Source organism: Notothenia coriiceps, unplaced genomic scaffold, assembly GCF_000735185.1.
Source record: "Notothenia coriiceps isolate Sejong01 unplaced genomic scaffold, NC01 NC01_scaffold00019353, whole genome shotgun sequence".
In the NCBI taxonomy this organism is placed as follows: domain Eukaryota; kingdom Metazoa; phylum Chordata; class Actinopteri; order Perciformes; family Nototheniidae; genus Notothenia; species Notothenia coriiceps.
The window spans coordinates 495,335-513,623 of record NW_011352054.1 but is presented as its reverse complement, the minus strand read 5'-3'; the positions used below and the strand labels follow the sequence as shown (position 1 = coordinate 513,623).

At 38.8% G+C, this 18,289-nt stretch overlaps 1 protein-coding gene across 1 annotated transcript in view; it reads right to left on the bottom strand.

Annotated features, from left to right (window-relative positions):
- Positions 1-18,289, bottom strand: part of LOC104951957 (macrophage-stimulating protein receptor-like) — a 32,563-nt gene that overhangs the window by 2,079 nt on the left and 12,195 nt on the right. The window contains exon 2 of the mRNA XM_010778704.1: positions 2,023-2,036. Within this exon, the coding sequence (XP_010777006.1) occupies positions 2,023-2,036 (14 nt within the window). The remainder of the gene's footprint in view (positions 1-2,022; positions 2,037-18,289) is intronic.

The window sequence follows — 18,289 nt, the reverse complement described above, 5'->3', positions numbered from 1 at the left end:
GTGTCGGAAAGGTGTCGGGGTCATCTGCGACGTCTTCTGGAAAGAGTCACGTTCTTCCTTCACGCCTCATAGAAATTAGATATTTAGGAGACAACAAGTATGTGTCTGTCTCCTCATAAATATCATCAACCTGAAATGCCCTGCCTCCTCCTATCACAGCAAGAGGCAGCTGCAAGGTTGTACACAGTTCAGAGCCACACATAGTATCAGTGCATTAAAACAAACCCATAAAGTGGAGACAACAGTATTTCTCCAACAGTTACAGAAGCCAAAACATCGTTATGACATCATAAAGTGGCCAAAATCTGATCAGCTCATTTTCAGACAGGTTTTTATATAAATGGATGAGGACAAAAAGTGAGCGAATCTTTTTCCCTGAAACTTTCAGAATCTCTTAATGCAGAGGGGACATATGTTTAATACATACATGAAAAAGTGGCCTTTGCACAATAGGTCACCTTTAAATATAATAATTTCATGTTTTTGTATTAATTCTCTGCACAGTTCACCTGTGGGCAGAAATCAGTTTTGAAACAACTTTCGTTCCATTTAATGTAATTGTTTTGTTTTGATCTTTTTAGTGAACTTATGTAGTTCAAATATTCCAGTATGTTTTCCTTTTTGATTTTGTTCAAGGCTGTTTCAAAACCTTCTTCTTCTTTACAATACTTTAATCACAGCGCAACAATGTATTATTATCTGGCCTAATGAAACCTACAGAAAATGATTGCAAACACACATTAAACATGATAAATACATATGATATGATAAATACAATGATAGGGTGGGCTTGCATTGTACCTCTCAGATAGATGCAGCACATTATCACCTCCTCTCTGAGCCTGTTTGGGTGAGAAAATGTGCATATGTGTAATCTAATATTTAAAATAGCTAACCTAAGGCATGCTAACTAACACTCTTAAGAACGTGTTTACATTTGAATTGCTATATCTCAGTGTACACATCTCAAATGAGCTGTAAATATTTATATTCACGCTTAAGAAACCTTAACTTTAACACACAGGAGTTTTGGTTTTGTACAAATTGTATCGACTTATTCGTAAACAGTTTTCTCTATCTGTCTCATTTAGATGGTTAGATGTTTGAAAACATAATTTCACAGCTCATGGGGCTTTATTTCAGTGCTGCACTCGTGTTTCCTCGTTTGTCATGGTTCTCACTGATCTCATTTTTCAAAATGACATCAAAACAACATTTTGTTCTCCGCACTAATAATCAGATCACCAGTTGTTTGTATTGTTTTATACATGGCACGCAGTGAAATGTGCACATCCTGATTGTATGTGACGAGTGTTTGGTGTGAGCCGAATTGCTCATCATCAGATTAGGAGATAAGCAATTCTGCGTGAAGATTTCTTTTTCTTATTGTCCTTTGGGTCTGATTCACAGGCATAAAGTTGAATGATTTCCTGTGTTTTAAAGATGTAGTGATGTGAGAAAGATGGAGAAAGAGCATTAAAGGGTGAGGGATGGAGCGAGACTAGAGCGGTGGAGCTGTAATCCTCCTCGTCTTGGTGGGGAAGTTCAGTGTTTAAACAGCGAGTGATGAGCCGGGGCACAAACCTTCAGGATGGATCTCTGAGATTAAAGCGCCCGATAGCTGCTCTCACATCACACCCCCCACCATCAGGGGGGATTCATTTACTCACACAGAAACACGGGGCAAAGGAGAGAGCAGGGGGGAGAACTGACAGCAAATGGAAAGCAGAAGCCTGTCTGGAGGCTTTGTAGGACTTGAAAGCATTTGAACTCTCTGAAGGGATGTGGTTCGGTGTAGAGACGACATACCGAGGGGAGATGTACAGTATATGCTTATTGCCTGTTTTCCCCCCATCTTTAGACAAAAAGAGATTGTGATAATAACCCAAAAACTATTGGAGAAAAAATTAAACGAGCAAATGGAAGCAATCAGGTCACATAAGGGGGTCTTTATGTAGTTACACTTCCCTGCACTGTGACAATTAATACATTAAACAATGAACAAAGAGGCTGGTACCAAATCTGCACTGGCTGTCCTTAAAGACACAATCAAAGGTCACACATAATAACTCCGGTTCTTTAAAATACAAGCTGCTAATAATCACCAAAAACACCACAGAGCATTGCAATCTGCAGGTTAGCAGGAATAGCTTTAACCTCAAAATAGGACCCTAAAAAACCTTTAAAGGGGGCATATTATGCTTTTTTCAGGTTCATATTTGAATTGTAGTGTCTCTATTCTGACATGTTTCCATATTTTAATGTTCAAAAAGCTCTTTATTTTCCTCATACTGCCTGTGCTGCAGCACCTCTTTTCACCCTCTGTCTGAAACCAGAGCCCAGTTTCGCCGGCTCTGTTGTGATTGGTCGACCACTTAGAGATGTCCCGCCCCTTAGCCTGTCACGTACAATGTGTTGGAGCATATTGGAGCATTATATATACAGTCTATGGTTGGAGCGCTAGCCGATAGAAGCTCAAGTGTTACATAGTGATGGCATTATGTTACGGAAGTAAACAAAGGAGTCCAATGGAGGTGTTTCTCTCCCTCTGGATTGAACTTTTGGGATTTTCAGCATTTGCAGACCATTTATATGCACAAAAACCTATAGAAGTCACTAAATGATAGGGAAACCTCAAAACATGCATAACAGTTCTTAGTGAAAAAACGTTTTGATATAAGTTTGTGTTTTTTGTTGTATTGCATGATGCCTCTCGTGAAAAATAAATCTGTAGTCATATTGAGAAAGTTCTGACCTCACTTCTACAATCCCCTCTGGTGTTTAACAGGTGGATGTGTGATGGAAGGCTGTTCAGCAACTTTGTACCGTCGGGGGGAAAAAAGCTTCCGGCAACCATATTTACTCAAGACGGACATACTGGCCTTGATTTTATAGCTGTTGAGTATTGATGAGCACACCCATTAATAATACACTGCATGTTCTGTTTCTCGACCCTGAGCTATACGCTACTGGCAGAAATATTCCCTTAAATTCATCTCTACCTACATGAGTTTGAAGTGGAATATTTAACTAACATCAACCGTGTCATTTTTCATCAGGTTATTTTTTAATGTTGTTGTCACTATACCAGTCAGAACAGGCACTTTGAATGACACGGTATCAATGATGACACAGAAAATGATCTAAAAAACACCCATTACACATGATCATAAAATGCCGCAGAATGTCAGACCTGAGTAAAGTGTTGGGTTGACCTTACAGTGCACCTCTCAGACAGATGGAGCCCTTATGCTCATTTACATATTCTCTGAGCCTGTACACCCTGTAAAGGAACATCTAATACCTTAAATGGCTAATTGCATCATGTTCACCAACACTCATAACAAAAAGTTTAATCCTATAATGTTTATGCCCGTAAGAGTTTGAATTTTCTAATATATCACAGTGTACACATCCTAAAACCAACAATTCACATGAAATATCCAGGCAGAGATTGTCTAAACATGCCTACATTTAAAATACAAGACAGTGTATTTGTATATTTTTTTGTAGCAACCCCTAATTCAAACAATCTAAACCGAGGAAAGACACTACAGACACTACAAATACGGGAATATTTGATGGTTTTATGGCTTTATCACTGACAGAGCTGCTTGTTCGGATTGGCTGCTTGGCAATGGAGCGGGGTTCAGGTTTATTCGTGGTGTTAGAATTAGCTAGGTACCGTCTGCCAGCACCTTTCATGCTGCAACCCTCTGCAATCTGCTGACCTTTCATCTCAAACCTCCACGTTTTGGCTCGCAAGAGGCTCTCCATGCAACACCTTTCCATCCAGGTACCACTTTGTGTTTTTTTAGTTAGAACTGATTCATGGAGCAAAGGCACATTATTAAGGTGTATCCGTCTGCAATTTCACTTTGTGTCTCAGACTCCAAGTGTAACTCTTAACATTTCACATTCTTGTTATTTTCATCCTGTTTTTAATTAAATGCATGCAATGTGGAAATCATGTTTGAAGCTAGCGAAATGATCTCTATATATTCTCCCAGCATGCGGTCCACAACAACCCATAAGCCATCGCTCACCCTGATGCACTTTCTTTTTTCTGAGCAGAGATAAGAGTGAATTTCTTTGAGCAACCAACATCACCCGTTGTGTCTGGGGTTTGCTGGAGCAGCCTGGAGCACTTGCAGGTTGAAAATGTAAACGTTTATATTATATAAGGTCATACATACTTGTCACTTTGCCTTCCCTATTATAGGAGGATAAGATTTCTACTGGTTGACAAACAGCCATTAAACAGAGTGAACCGTCGTAAAATGATTTCAATTCATTTTCTGTTTAAAACATTTGAATAAAAAGCAATGCACCATAGCACATTCCTGCTCCACATGCTATCTTAGCCAAAATGACAGAATGAAAATGACAGAATCTTGTTAGAACTTTCCAGATCTGTCATGTCCTCCATTGTGAAGTGTTTTGGAGTCTGATATGCTTTAAAACTCATAGATTGACAACTCAAACAGTCCTTTCTAGATCAAGTAGAAATGTCTCGCCAACACTCGAAACAACTACATATTTTCCCAAGAGCACATTTTATTTTTCAATGGCCTAACAACAGAATGGCAGCAGCGTATGTTTACATGGAAAATACATGTATCCTAAGCACTAACACAATTTTTCTCAGTGTTGCACTATGAAACGAGAGATGTAACTCATCTGTTTTTCACATGATAGGCAATACACATCATAAACAGATGCCTGATTCAACGCAGGTACAATACACTGTTGTCATTGTTGTTTTTGCTGTTGTTTTGTTATTGCCTGACAAAACATTTTCATCAGCATACTGACTGCCTGCCACTATTTGTGTAATTGAGACACACATATTTTATGCTCAAGTAATCTAAAGTTGCAGCATTAAAACGGTATTTTAGTTCCCAGGATACTAATGTTATTTAAATGGAGTGGATTAACTAATGTATTTGCGTTTTTAATCTTGTACGTTTGCCCATGTGCGGTTCAAACAGTCTGGCATAGAACAAGGCAGATGTGGAAGGCAAGCAGTGGTTTGCATGCAACACATGGGGGCAGTATTCGATTTTACTAGGTCATATTTATTGTCATGTCAATGTCATAGCAATCCATCAAACAGCAGAGATTTAGTCACTGATCCAAAGTGGGGGACCAAAATGGCCTCACACTGTTAGTATACAGTAGTAAAAAGAAGCACACAATACATAATGAACTTATCTTACAACACTTTCCTGTTGTTGTATCATGTTCCGCTGCCGCTTCTTTGTTACAGTCAGATATCCCTTGGCCTGAGTTTCTGTTTTTCTCAGCCACATAAATCAGGAGATTACTGCCAAAGGGGCTGCCTGTTAATGATGCAGTGCCTCAATTAGACCAAGCTACTACTCCCAATTTCCCTTCTGCCTTGTGGATCACACACTCAGAGAGGCAGAGCCAAAGCTAAGTTGGACAACAACACAGTGTAGTCAGTGCCCGGGCAGGTTATATCTGATGCTCTGCCGGGAACCGGCTGGCAGCTTCCAGATCCACCGCCTGGGCAGAAATAAAACTTGAAGATGCCGGCTCTAATTTTCTTGTTTTTGCATCACCTCAGCTGCAGCATTTTGTTTACACTGAGGAAGCAGTTAGTGTAATAGTTAAGGATACAAATGCAATAATGAACAGCACTTGCATTCAAACTTGGACTATTTTTTGTGAGGAGATTGTGGCAGGGTTTCTGATGCTGGAGACAAATTGTGTTTCAGAAGCATATTAGACATACTGGTACTTTCAAAACACTCTTATGCCCCCAAAACCATAAATAATTGCCCCGGCTTACTGTTTACGTTCATGGAGTTCAACTACGAATGAAAACACGTATGGCTGAAGGGGAAAGTATTAGAGTGTGAGCCATGGGACCCTCATGCGATTCCATGTAACCAATTTCAGCGGTCTACTGATGTGGGCAATTTCTCAAACCTGGGTGTTCTGTATTCCTTATTTGGATCACAGGGGGGAAAACGTATGGCTTTGTCACAAAAAAAGGGCAAGAACCTGATCACGTTATTTCTCAATTTCTCAGAAGAAGTCATGGATCACAAGCTGCTCTATCTGAGTCACAGTCAGCATACTGGAATTTCCTTTTGTGAACACACCACATATTTAGTTTGGAGCATGTTGTTGGGATACACATTTTCTCCAAGAGCTATCCTGCCTCTGAGAAGATTAAGTGTTGTGGTCCCCCACTCTGCCGCATTGACTTCAGCGTTTGGAGTATGCTGGAGTGACCTGCCATGGTGCTGAAAGGCTGCCTGCTTAATCAATCAACTGTACATTTTCTTTTGAACTTAATTGACTGATTTTCCCTAGACGGGCAATTCTGAGAGGGTGAACAGGGTGCAGTTTTCACACCGCTGTTCGCTGGTCCACATGAATTGCAATCTATTGATCATACTGCTGCAATGGGCAGGCCAAATCTGGGCCAGCTGCTTTGTCAGCAGTCTCTCTGTTGGCTCTTAGAAGGAAAAACACTGAGGGAATACAACCAGGAAACAATAAGAGAAACATCAATGGGATTTCTTTCTCTTTTCTTTTTTTTTTTTTTTTACATTAAATGGACGTTTTAACTTACCTTGAAGTGCAGATGTAAGATCTTTAATGGATATTTTGATCACTGAATCGTAAGACTTCAGAGTATACATTAATGTAGTGTGTGATGTGATTAACTGATGCGTGTGTGTGTGGGCTCTGATAATGTGTTATGATTGATGCCATTGAAGATTCACACCATGGCACATTGTGAAATTGCTGAAATGCCACTAGAGCCATTTAACAAACATGCGATTATAAACGGAGCTCAGTATATCAACTGTTAGTTTCCCTTCAGTGGTTAAGTCATTTAATCAAATATATCCGAAAGCCCACAAAAACTGTCAACGCGAGAAATGTGGGAAAATTCAGTTTAAAAGTAGCAAAACACTTGCATCATACGGAGTCATTAATTTTGCTGAGATGTGTGTGCATAAGGAGCTGTTTTTAAGTTTGAGTGATGGCTCTGTTGCAGCAGCAGTGGTTGAAGGAGTAAACAAACTGCTAAAATACATGGTCAATATACATAAAAAGACTGACGATATGAATTTGGTTTGAAGTAGAAAATGACGTGTGTCTGTTGATGTGTTTACTCCCAGTGGATGCATGTACGGATGACAGCAAAAATGTTCTCAGTGAACATCATTACCATCATCTCTGGAGACGGTAACTCATACGCAGTCTTCCTCAATAGAAGATTAATGAGGCTGATTTATTAAGGTAACAACAGAAACCTATGTAAAAAGATTTCCAACTACAAAATTTAATATTTAATTAACATTAAAATGTAATGATATGCAGACATGGCATAAACGAGAGACATTTCCTTAGAAAGCAGCGTGATTCAACCATCATGCTGTAGACGGTTAACACATGAATATCGAGCTGATTAAGCATTCTGACTATCACTGATGGCATCAAAGACATGAAAACACACATTCAAGCATCAGCAAATGCGCTCCATTAAAATGTAATATATTTCTTCTATCTTATGCCTTAACTTATTTTCTTCAAATTGCAGTGAAACTTGTAAAAATCCATCTAGCCAGAACCTTGGTCACATAAAAAAGAGTAGTGCCATGATTCATTACTGAATTGGATATTGCAGGTTGCTATGATCCAAATATAGAAAATAAAACCATTTTGTACTCATACCACATGAGTTGCTGCGTGACCTTTTAAATGAACATGGAAAATAAGAACAAACACATAATCGAACCATTGCCTATTTTGATGTTGTTCCTGGTGCTTGTGCATCTTAATCAAAGGTAGGAAAAGGGCTTGTAATTACGGGAGTTAATTGTGTTTTGGTCTTAGCATCAGAAAGGTCATCACTTTCTATTAATTGCTCTCATGTTGTTTTTTTAAAATTAAAAATAGTTATGAGCATTCCAAACTAAAATAATACTCAATATTTGCTGCGTACTATTAGATCTTTATCTGGGAGGCGGAGTGTTTGTCCACCAATCAGAAGAGTTTAATCATCGGCCTAAGGTCAACTGAGGTCAACATGTCAAAATGTCCTTGGGCAAGATACTGAACTCCACGTTGCTCCCAATGAATTATCAGACATGGATGTGAATATTTATGGCGCCTGATAAGAGAAACAAGTGGCACCTCATATGTATCTAACGCTCTGCCATCAGTGTGTGAATTGTTAATGCTGCCTTGTATTGGAGAGGTGCATTGGGTGGTCACAAAGGCCAGTAAAGCCCTAAATGAAATCCCCTCCATATTCTTTACGAAAATAACTTAATTGTATTCTTTTCATCCAAGTAATGCATTGTCAGTTGTTTTCTTATTAAAAAGTATTTCAGCAATGTTGTCATGTTTTTTTTTTTTTTCAATGTGGATTGAGAACTCTAATGTTGAAGCTGCTCAAAATTAAGATTATTTTTGATGACTTTGTATACTGCTGGGTAGCTAATACGTCTTGATTTTTAAGGTTATTTAGTCAAATGAGTGAACTATACAGAAAAAGTATGTTCTCATAAATGTAGTGGAATAAAATATGAAAATAACATGAAAATACTCAAGTAACGTACAGTTGTCTTCCATTATTTATTTCAGCAATGTTGTCATGTTGGACTTTTTGTTTTCTGTCTTCTATTGTTGATTGAAAACCTTATTGTTGAATGACAAGATGAATACGATTTTGATCTCTGTAGGCTATATAATGCTGGATGGCAAATAGCCTATATCACAATTTATCACTTTGATTTAGTGTTATGAATGAACTAAATAGTTCTTATAAATGAGTAAAAGTTAGAAATAGCATAGCCTATAATGAAAATAGTTCATTAAAGTTCATATTTTGTACAGTGATTAAGTAAATGTAGGCCTAGGTGATGTCCAACAGATAGCCGAAAATAACGAGACAAAAACCATGGCAACAACAACAACTTAAGTGTTGGAGTCTTTGATCTCTCCGAGCCACCGTAATCTACCACGAACAGAAGGGAACACTGCGGCGGCTACAATGGGACACAGCTAATGACATTATTTAAACAATTATAATATAAACAAATGAATCAGTGCGGCTTTTAAACTCATTATCCCATTTGCTGTTTCCAGCACCGGGTTTTTAAACCGTTACAACGGCAGTATTTAGGTGATAGCCTACCCCACGCACCTGGCTCACCTGGGATAATTAGTGATGACTGTCGGTAAGCTAATTAGCCTTGACAGCTACGCACTTTGCAACAACTGTCAAGTGTTCAAGGACTATGACAGAAGAAACATGGACATTTGGCTGGATTTTGTTCCAAGGAGCCTATTTCAAGTGACAAAGAAGAAGGATATGTGAGTGTCTAGCGCGAAGTTTTCGAAAAAGTGGATACTAGACGAAGTGCAGGAGACAGCAATGAACATTTGTGAAGCTCAACAACAGGTAATAACTAATTATTTTAAAGTAGCCTGTATACTGTATGAACTACTGTCAAACTTGTACCGCTATATTGGGTGTAACAACAGCTTGTTTGCATCTTTTAATGGACTATTTCTGTCCAGATACTATGTCAGTGTTCAGCAAACACTCATTAGGTTTCTTGTTGTCAGTTTAACTTAGCATGAGTTTATGTGGCTAAAAAACACTGTGTATTACTGATATGTACGCCATGTTTGCACACCGCCCTAGCAAATGAGCCTTTAGGATTAGTTGCTATTTGTGGTCTTAAGGTAAATTGCATTGTTTCCGTGGTTTCTTTCGTGACTTTATTTGCATTTAAATGAAACGCCCACATTTTCCTAGCATCTGGACTACATAATAAACAATGCTGGTTGTTGTCATTTGAGGTGTACGGTAGCCTACATAACAGTGTTGGAAAAAATACTCAGATCCTTTACTAAAGAGAAGTACAAATGCTAGAGTTCCTAAATATTCCACTACTAAGGTAAAGTCGTGATTTCAAAATTCTACTAAAGTAAAAGTAGAAAAGTAATAGCATCGACATATAGCCTACTGAAAGCACTCATTCTGTACAAGTACACACTTATTATGAGCTGAATGTACTTTGAGTATCAAAAGTACTTGTTATGCAGTATGGATCTACTCACAGTACTTTATTATTATGGTTATTATATTAACCTTTTTTTTTTTTACATAATATAATAATTTTAGTATTGCACTTTGTCATTATGGACCAAGTACACTGGTGCTTTATACCAAATCAGCCTATCATGTGTTTTTATATCTACAAAGTAACTAACTGTGAGTGTTAAAATAAATTTAGTGGAGTAATATTCACCTATATCCATTACTTATAGGACATTCATATGGCCTTGATCCTGATATCAATTTCCCTTCCCATTTTGTATGCTGCCAGAAGACTGACAGTGACTTTCCTTGGCTTGCCACGAGGAAACAAATCTGTTGTCAGTTTGACAGCGGCCTAAGTCTGAGAAAAGTCAAAGTGAAAGGTCTGTCAGGGCTAGTCAAATTATTGCTGCTGTCCCGATTCACTTTGTGACAGATAAGCTGTCCTTACGTACTCCCCATCCTCACCTCACCTTTGTCCCTAGTCTCTGTGGAAACACTCGCAAAACTTGATTGATAGTAAAGTGCGGGCAGAAAGAATAATGTCAGCACTTGTTGCCTGGCAGAGGTCTCCATCAGTGGCACAGTTAACACTGGTCCTCCATCCATCGTGGAAAGACCCCAGACATCACCCATGTCCCCAAACAAATGTCACACGAGTTAGTCTTGCTTGTATTTCCATTGTGCGTAGCGTTATAGAGTTCAGCCCAGTGCTGACAGACAACCGGTGAAGACAGAAATAAGCCGTGAATATAGAGGAGTAAAGTCTCAGTGGTGACATTTTGAAAATGCTTGTTTTTTTGTTGGGCCGTGTTGTTAAATTGGAGCACATCCAGGCTTTAAGACCCCCGTGTGCTGTGTCTGCAGAGATGTCAAAACTGCTAACAATGTGTCAAGCATACAGGCCAAAGCTTAAAGAAAACACATCCAGCTTCATTAGACCTGCCTTGTAGGAATATAATTGGTGATATCAGCAAAGAAGATGTTGTCAGGGTGATGTTTAGCACTCTGGCTTCAAACAGGGCCATAAATGTAATCAGTGTTTACAGTTTCGTGGTAAAATTGCTCCTCCAGGATCCATTTGCTCTGAGTGAAGTTAACATGCCGCTGGTACTTTAAAATCATAATTCACTTTTACTGGGGCAACGAGAAGAATAGTAATTTGTCATTTATTTATCATATGACACATATGTAAATGGATTACTTAGCCAGGCTTTACAGTCCATTCTCTCCTGCTTCTTCTCCTCCATCTTTCATCCCTCACTCCCACCGTCTTCCCTCCTGTCGCCAGAGCTGTGCTCATATCCATTACATGGCTCCACTCCTGTGATAAATCTGTCTGTCAGCAAGACATCATAATCAAATTGTTCCAGAGGTCATTTAACATTGCAAAGGAGGGGCTTCGCTTTAGCCCTTGGAAGATCCGGCTCAAATACAATTGATCTGTCAGAGATGAATTGTTGAATGAAACATTTACGGAGAAAATGAACTATCTCGCCGACTGAAATAGCCTTGTTACGGCCAACTGTGTCACTTTATCTGCTAACTTCCATCACTGGTGCTTAGGTGCTATCCAGCCTGATTTAAATAATAAGGAATAATAGATAAGACGGCATGCAATGACTGAACTGGGCTCGATATGTGGAATACCAGAGTAGGCTCCTTTTCTCTTTGATACTGATGCCAATATGTAACTGTAAATAATCAATTAAGTAGAAATCCTTCACACAGACCCTTCAAACTGTACTTTTTTTAACCAATCAGGATGAGCCTTAATTTTTCAATTTCAGCCCTACACTGAGCTACTGGTTTATTAGATAAATCTGCATTTTCAAGGCAATCCAGTTTTAACAGCCAATGTGCAGAACGTCTTATGTTTATGGAAATTGTATAGTATAACAATCTTCCTGAGTCATCGTTTGCAGGTCTCATTGCCTAATCGCATGAGACTGGTTGGGGTGAGAAGTGCGTGTGTAAGAGACCGTGTCTGGTAAACGCATTACTTAATTTATGCAAGATTCTCTACAGAGAAGCTTTATTTTGCAGATCTGTCGATTAAATCAACCCAAGTTATTCATTAGTTGACAAAAGGATATGAGTGTTAGATGAGTAATTCAAATTAGTCGAGGACATTCCTATAGCGTAAGTTGTTTACCATCCTATCCTCTTTTTCGCGGACGAGGTTTCTCAATAATATGGTCCGCTTAATTTGCTTCTGTTATTATCCCCACGAACGGTAGAGGGTTGTTGTGTTACTTGAATGTAGATGATTGTTGTTCTAGTGAAAATAGGCGTCACAAGGGAAACTTGTTTTGATGAGTTGGATTTTCTTGTTGATCAGTGGAGATCAGCTGACGTACAGATACACTGCTGATTCTGAGTTGGGTCTGCATGGCATTTCCATTATGCAACCCATTATTTATCCATCATTAAACCCAGAGTAATGAGGGTTTTTTGGGTACATTTTCACCACAAAGTTTGGACCTAATCTTTATGTAAAAAACTCTTCACCTTGTATCTGAAACATCTGGTCTAGGTATCAAGCTTAATTATGGGCTTCATCTGCAGAATTCCCCTCTCCTTCCTTCCCCGAGTGCTGAAAATTACAAATGAAAAAACTCACTAATCATGAAGCTGTGCATCGCCAAGAGCTTCTTAACTAATGAACATGTAACTGCAGATATTTTCATTTGTCTGCGCAGACCATCAGGAACTCATCAGGAGCTTATATTGTATGATAATGTTGTTAAATAAATTAGCACAATAGTTCTACGGGTAATTTCTGAAGTTCACCTGATGATGATTGTGTTTTGCTTTTATGAAATTAAAAATTAAACGGTTCTGAGTTTAATCAGCTCAAAGTATTTAATACTGAAGTAATTCAATTCCAAAGCACGGAGTTTATCCAGTAGAGTTGTATTTTAATCAGAATGTTCTTAACTAAGGAATGCACACAATTAACAAAGAAAATCAGCAGAGTGCACTTGATCATTTGTCTCAGAACAGTTGTTGACTAAGCTTTGGATACACCTCCTTTTAATCTTTTTTTCTTCTCTGAGTTCTTGCCTACATTTGAACTCTTGCACTCTTCTTTAAAAAAGGAACTGACATCCTCCCTTGTTCCTGTTTTACAGGTCATTTAGTCCGTGATTAAATGTTGGTTGATAACATTAACATAAAAAACATGGACTGGCTTTATGTATCTGTTGGAAATCAATGTTTATTCAGGACGGCTCTGAATAACTTTAGAAGAAAAGTACAAACTTCCAAAGAGGGCATTGTGAGTGTGGGTTACTGCAGGAACAGTTATTCCAACATCAAGGCTCATGTCATACTTGTTTTTGAAGTGAAACAAACATTTACATATGAATAATTGATTTTATCGGTATTATTTTGGGGGGAAGGAATAGGGAAATACGCATGCTTTGGGTTCTTCAAAGACATACCTAATGCATAAGTAATGCTTTCCACTTTCAAGTGTAAAGTCCCACTTTTGCCTCAGGTATTTCATTCCTCTGTGTTTGCATCTCCCTCTCCTTTCTCCGCAAACACAAATCAGAATGAAATGAGGAGAGAAAAGACATGGGAACGCACATCAAAGACATGATCATAGGACACATTAAGAATCAAATAGAACTGAGGCACTTCTCCTCATTAGGCTTTCAGTTGTTGACAGCTTAGTCTCCGCAGCCATGAGTCCAACACAGCACGACCAGACACCAACGTGTTGCTGCTCTCAGGTCATGTAGAGTTATTCCACTGCAATTACAACATGTGATTACGCAGAAGCTGTCCACTCTTTTGTTGGCCCAAGAGCAGGTCAGCAGGTCTGGGGCCATATTGGCGGAAATGCAATTCTGTCGAGGAGATTCGATTCTGGCTGCTTGACCCCTGCGGCAAAGCTTAGCTCTCGGCGTTGCACATCTGTTTGGACATTAATTGGCTCCGGCGGTTCAGGAATAGTTCTCAGAGCGGAGCATGACTGAGGAAAATACATAATGATAATAAATAGAGAGTGGTCTTTTCCTAATCGATGTTATCCCTAAGGCCAAAGTCAGAGGTACAGGAAGCAATCAAGAAAACAATGGCAGGTACAAGAGTGATTTTGTGGGACGGCAGCTTTGCAGATGGGGTGGATTAGAGAGAGCAGGGCCATCTGTGCCCGTGCTGGGGACAGAAGCATCAAATCTGTGAAGTGCACATACCCAAACAAGCATTTTGCGGAAGGAAGGTCTCATATGAGCTTAGATGCTGTACGCATATGGCACTTTAGAGTTTTTCCAACAAGAAGGCTCTCTTTCTGCTGCTTTCAATCTCCCTTTTCACTTAGCATATTTCCTTTGAAGAACAAATTCTTAACAGAATAATGATGTATGAAGTTATTTTTAACACTGGTATAATTGCAGGGTTGAACCAATGGAACCACTTCTGATTTATTACCCGAGGTTCCTTAGATTCCTAATGGTAGGGGGCCAACTATGTGCTTACAAATTGTTAAAAGGGCCCTTAACAAATCTGTTGGTCTCATTGAAGTAGCCAAGCTCAAAGCAATGCGTTTACTGGATAATGATAGAAGCTATTTCTGCTTTTACTCAACGTAACAAAATTAAAAAAGGACCTAGAAAATACTGTAGGTAACCATGTAAAAGGCAAAGACAAACAGCATGTTATATAAAGTGTAGATATGGAAGGAAGCTTGCTTTTGTGGGTATTTATGCACCTTACACCTTAGTATATTTGTATGCTACTTCATAGAGTAGCCATATTGTCTGTGTCAGAAGTAAGTATTGGTCCAATCGGATTACGAAGAGATCAGATCAAATACTTCAGAAGCACCTAAGGCCTACAGATACTTTAAGGATGTTCGTATAACATCTATTTTACATAACCTTTTCCAAATAGGCTTTAGCCTTATCAAGCGTAGATTCTATTATTGTGCCTACCACACTTCCACTACCTCTCTAGTGTCAATATATGAAGGGCCCTGTGATTCAGATCCACTCCAAAATGTAATGTGTTGTGCCTTGGCCCTTACTACATCCTCCCACCATGTTACATTAAAATCCTTCCTGTCCATTATCTATAATCCACCAGACAGACATACAAACAACACACATAACTGAAAACATAACCTTGTTGGTGGAGGTCAAACATAATATATCTTTATCTGACCATCATGGCTACACATGCCAACACAATTGTACAAGTCTACCTGTTTTTGTTTTCCCTAAAAGAAGCTGTTGTTGGACGATAACACAGAGAGGGATTTTGTAGATTGCTTAGATTATAATGTATTGTTGTTGATTTTGGCCCTCATGTGTTACATTGAAATGGCACAAGTAAGAAATCAGTTCTCGAAAATTATGGACAAGAGGAATAATTACAGCTATATTATATAAATAATTGATATTTTGTGATATATTAGTATCAAACAAATATGTATTTATTTAGTCTGTACAATATGATTTTGTGTAGGCTTGAGTAACCCTGCAGCTTCACAATACAATGAAAACAGTATTCTCACATGTGCTTCCTGCTATTTTAATATTACACTAGTCGATATTGCAATTTTGATAACATTTCGATTAATTGTGCAACCCTCGATTCTAGATAATCAATAAAGGGTCCCCACAAGCATACTAAGACATGTTGCTGTGTGCCCGTCTTTAGAAAGAATATTGGATGAATGTTGTTGATTGGACAGTGTGTGTCAACACTGAGCACCTGCATTGACTTGTGTCACTTCAGGGTTGGCTTCGGTCCTCTGGGAGTGAGCTGAGATCCACTTGGTCGATTATTGAGCTTACCGTGTGAAGCGCACATCCTGCCAACATGAGCACTCTGAATTTATGTGAGCTCTGCGTCTCTGTGACAGTAGCCGAAAAGCCCTGTGCTTCTTCGTCAATCACTTTCTCCTACTTCATTGATGACATTTTGGTCCTCAGTCCTTTAAGTAAAAATGATAAAATATGACACTTTATACACTTTCACAGTTTTATTGATGCTTTAACTCACATGGGAATGTTTGACTCGGGAGCTTCACAAACCTGTAGTCCCCGGCAACAAGCCAACCGCTTCACTGCTGCACAAACCACACTTCAGCACCATGGACAGATCCCTGAAACTGAGATTCTGCCTTTTTATCGACCTATTTTTAGATCTATAACTGCATTTTAATCAATATAACAGAAAATATATTATTCACACATCACAAGATTTTCAAGCCTTGTTTTAAGTAAACCTGCTATTTAATTACTGATTTATGGGGGCGTGTGGCGTAGTGGGTTGTCCGTAGGTGTTCGGATCAGGGGGTCACAGGTTCAAACCCCACTGCAGTCAGCATGTCGTTGTGTCCCTGGGCAAGACACTTCCCCCCCAAATTGCTCCTGTGGGGATTGTCAACAGTAATGAGTATGTAAGTCGCTTTGGATAAAAAAACAAACATGTAATGTCATTAAAAACATCGACTGACCTTATTCATCAGGAGCTCAAAGCCAGGACTGGTAAATGTATTGTTTGTTTACTTTACTAATTGGAGATGAATTGATCAGCAGGGGATCAGCATTACATTTATCATTGATTTATTGATCATTCAATCATTTCTTTTAAGGTTCCAGCTTCACAAATGTGCAGTTTCCCTTGTAAAAAAACTGAAGTTGATTCAATAAAAGGCATTTGATGACCTCACCTCGTCTGTTTTCTAGATGAAACAATCATTTGTTGCATTAGTCAGATCATTAAACTGACCTGTAAGAGCTGAAGTCATGTTCATCCTATCATAGTGTGGTCTAATGGGTTTCAAACTACAGTCCCCTGGGTCTCTCCGACCTGTGATCATCCTGCTGGACCCTTAATAGGCTGTGTTATTACACTCGGATATAGTCTTGTTGGAACATTCAACATCATTAAACTGAAGTTAAGAGCTGCTCTGCTCAGGACACCGTACAGGCTTGTTTATTAAAATACCTCTCTGCTCTCGGTCAGACAAATGTGTCTACGGAGAGCCCCGTAATTATGCTTGCTTTATCCATATTCAAAGTCTGTTTGTTGTACAATTATGCTAGAGCGTTTAAACAAATTGACTTTTGTTGCAAAATGCAATTCGTGAACAGCAACTTCGCTTGAGGAGAATGAATGTTTTTGGAAAATCTTTGAAAAATAAAGCTGAAACTGCTGAGGGTTCATGAATACAAATATTTATTTTTCTTTCTGGTGCTCTCTACATGCAAAAGATTAAAGGTATTTAAAAATCAAATAAGGATTTACATTGGATAACAGAATTAAACTTTTAAATTCCATTTCGGGCACCACATTGGAATAGCGATAATAATAGCCAATTAATCGATTTAGTCTCACCCGTCTCATGATTACATTAATAACTACAACCAAAGCATATCAATGGCTATTATGCAGTACGCATACTATTAAGACATACTACTTCTAAACATGGCGTCTTGAACTTTGCTCATATACCTGCTGCGTAAAGAATTGTGGGTCAAAATAACCAGGAAAGCATGCTGGGTGCATAACTGCAAAATGCGACAGCATGCTGGTATTTTTGACATACTACATTTGTCATACGTATTGGAATACCTAATATTTATTTATTTATTTTAAATACTTCAAATGACCAAACAAACACATGTACATCAACTTAAATGTAGCCGTGTTGTACTGCCTGCTCTCTTAGCTGGTCCTTCTGTCAGTTGTATGAGCCGGCCTGAGGATGGTTGGGATTTCCAATTTTCACAGATACAATTTATGCTGTGCGTTGTTCAGAGAAAACCCACTCTTCTTTTGTAGCTCGGCAGCTACTTCTTTGCTCCTGCTGATTGTTGTCTTTCTGTCATTCTGTCTCTCTTTGTCAGTGGCGCTACCCAGCAATCTTAGGCTGATTCTTGTGTCTCTGCTGAAGGAAAGGCTCGCTGCATTTGCTCCGAACAGTCATGGTGGAGTTCAGAGATCCATCAGGTAAGATGGAAAAGAAAGAAGAGGCAAGCAACAAGGGATTTGTGGTTTTGTTAAAGCTCCCATGTCCTGGCCATTTCTACTGATCATAATTGCATTGTTGAGGTCTACTAGAATAGATTTACATTGTGCAATTTTCCAAAATCACATTGGTTTCTCATACAGCATCTCTGTATAGTATGTGTATTCACTATCTGTCCTAAACACCTTGTTGGAGCTCCT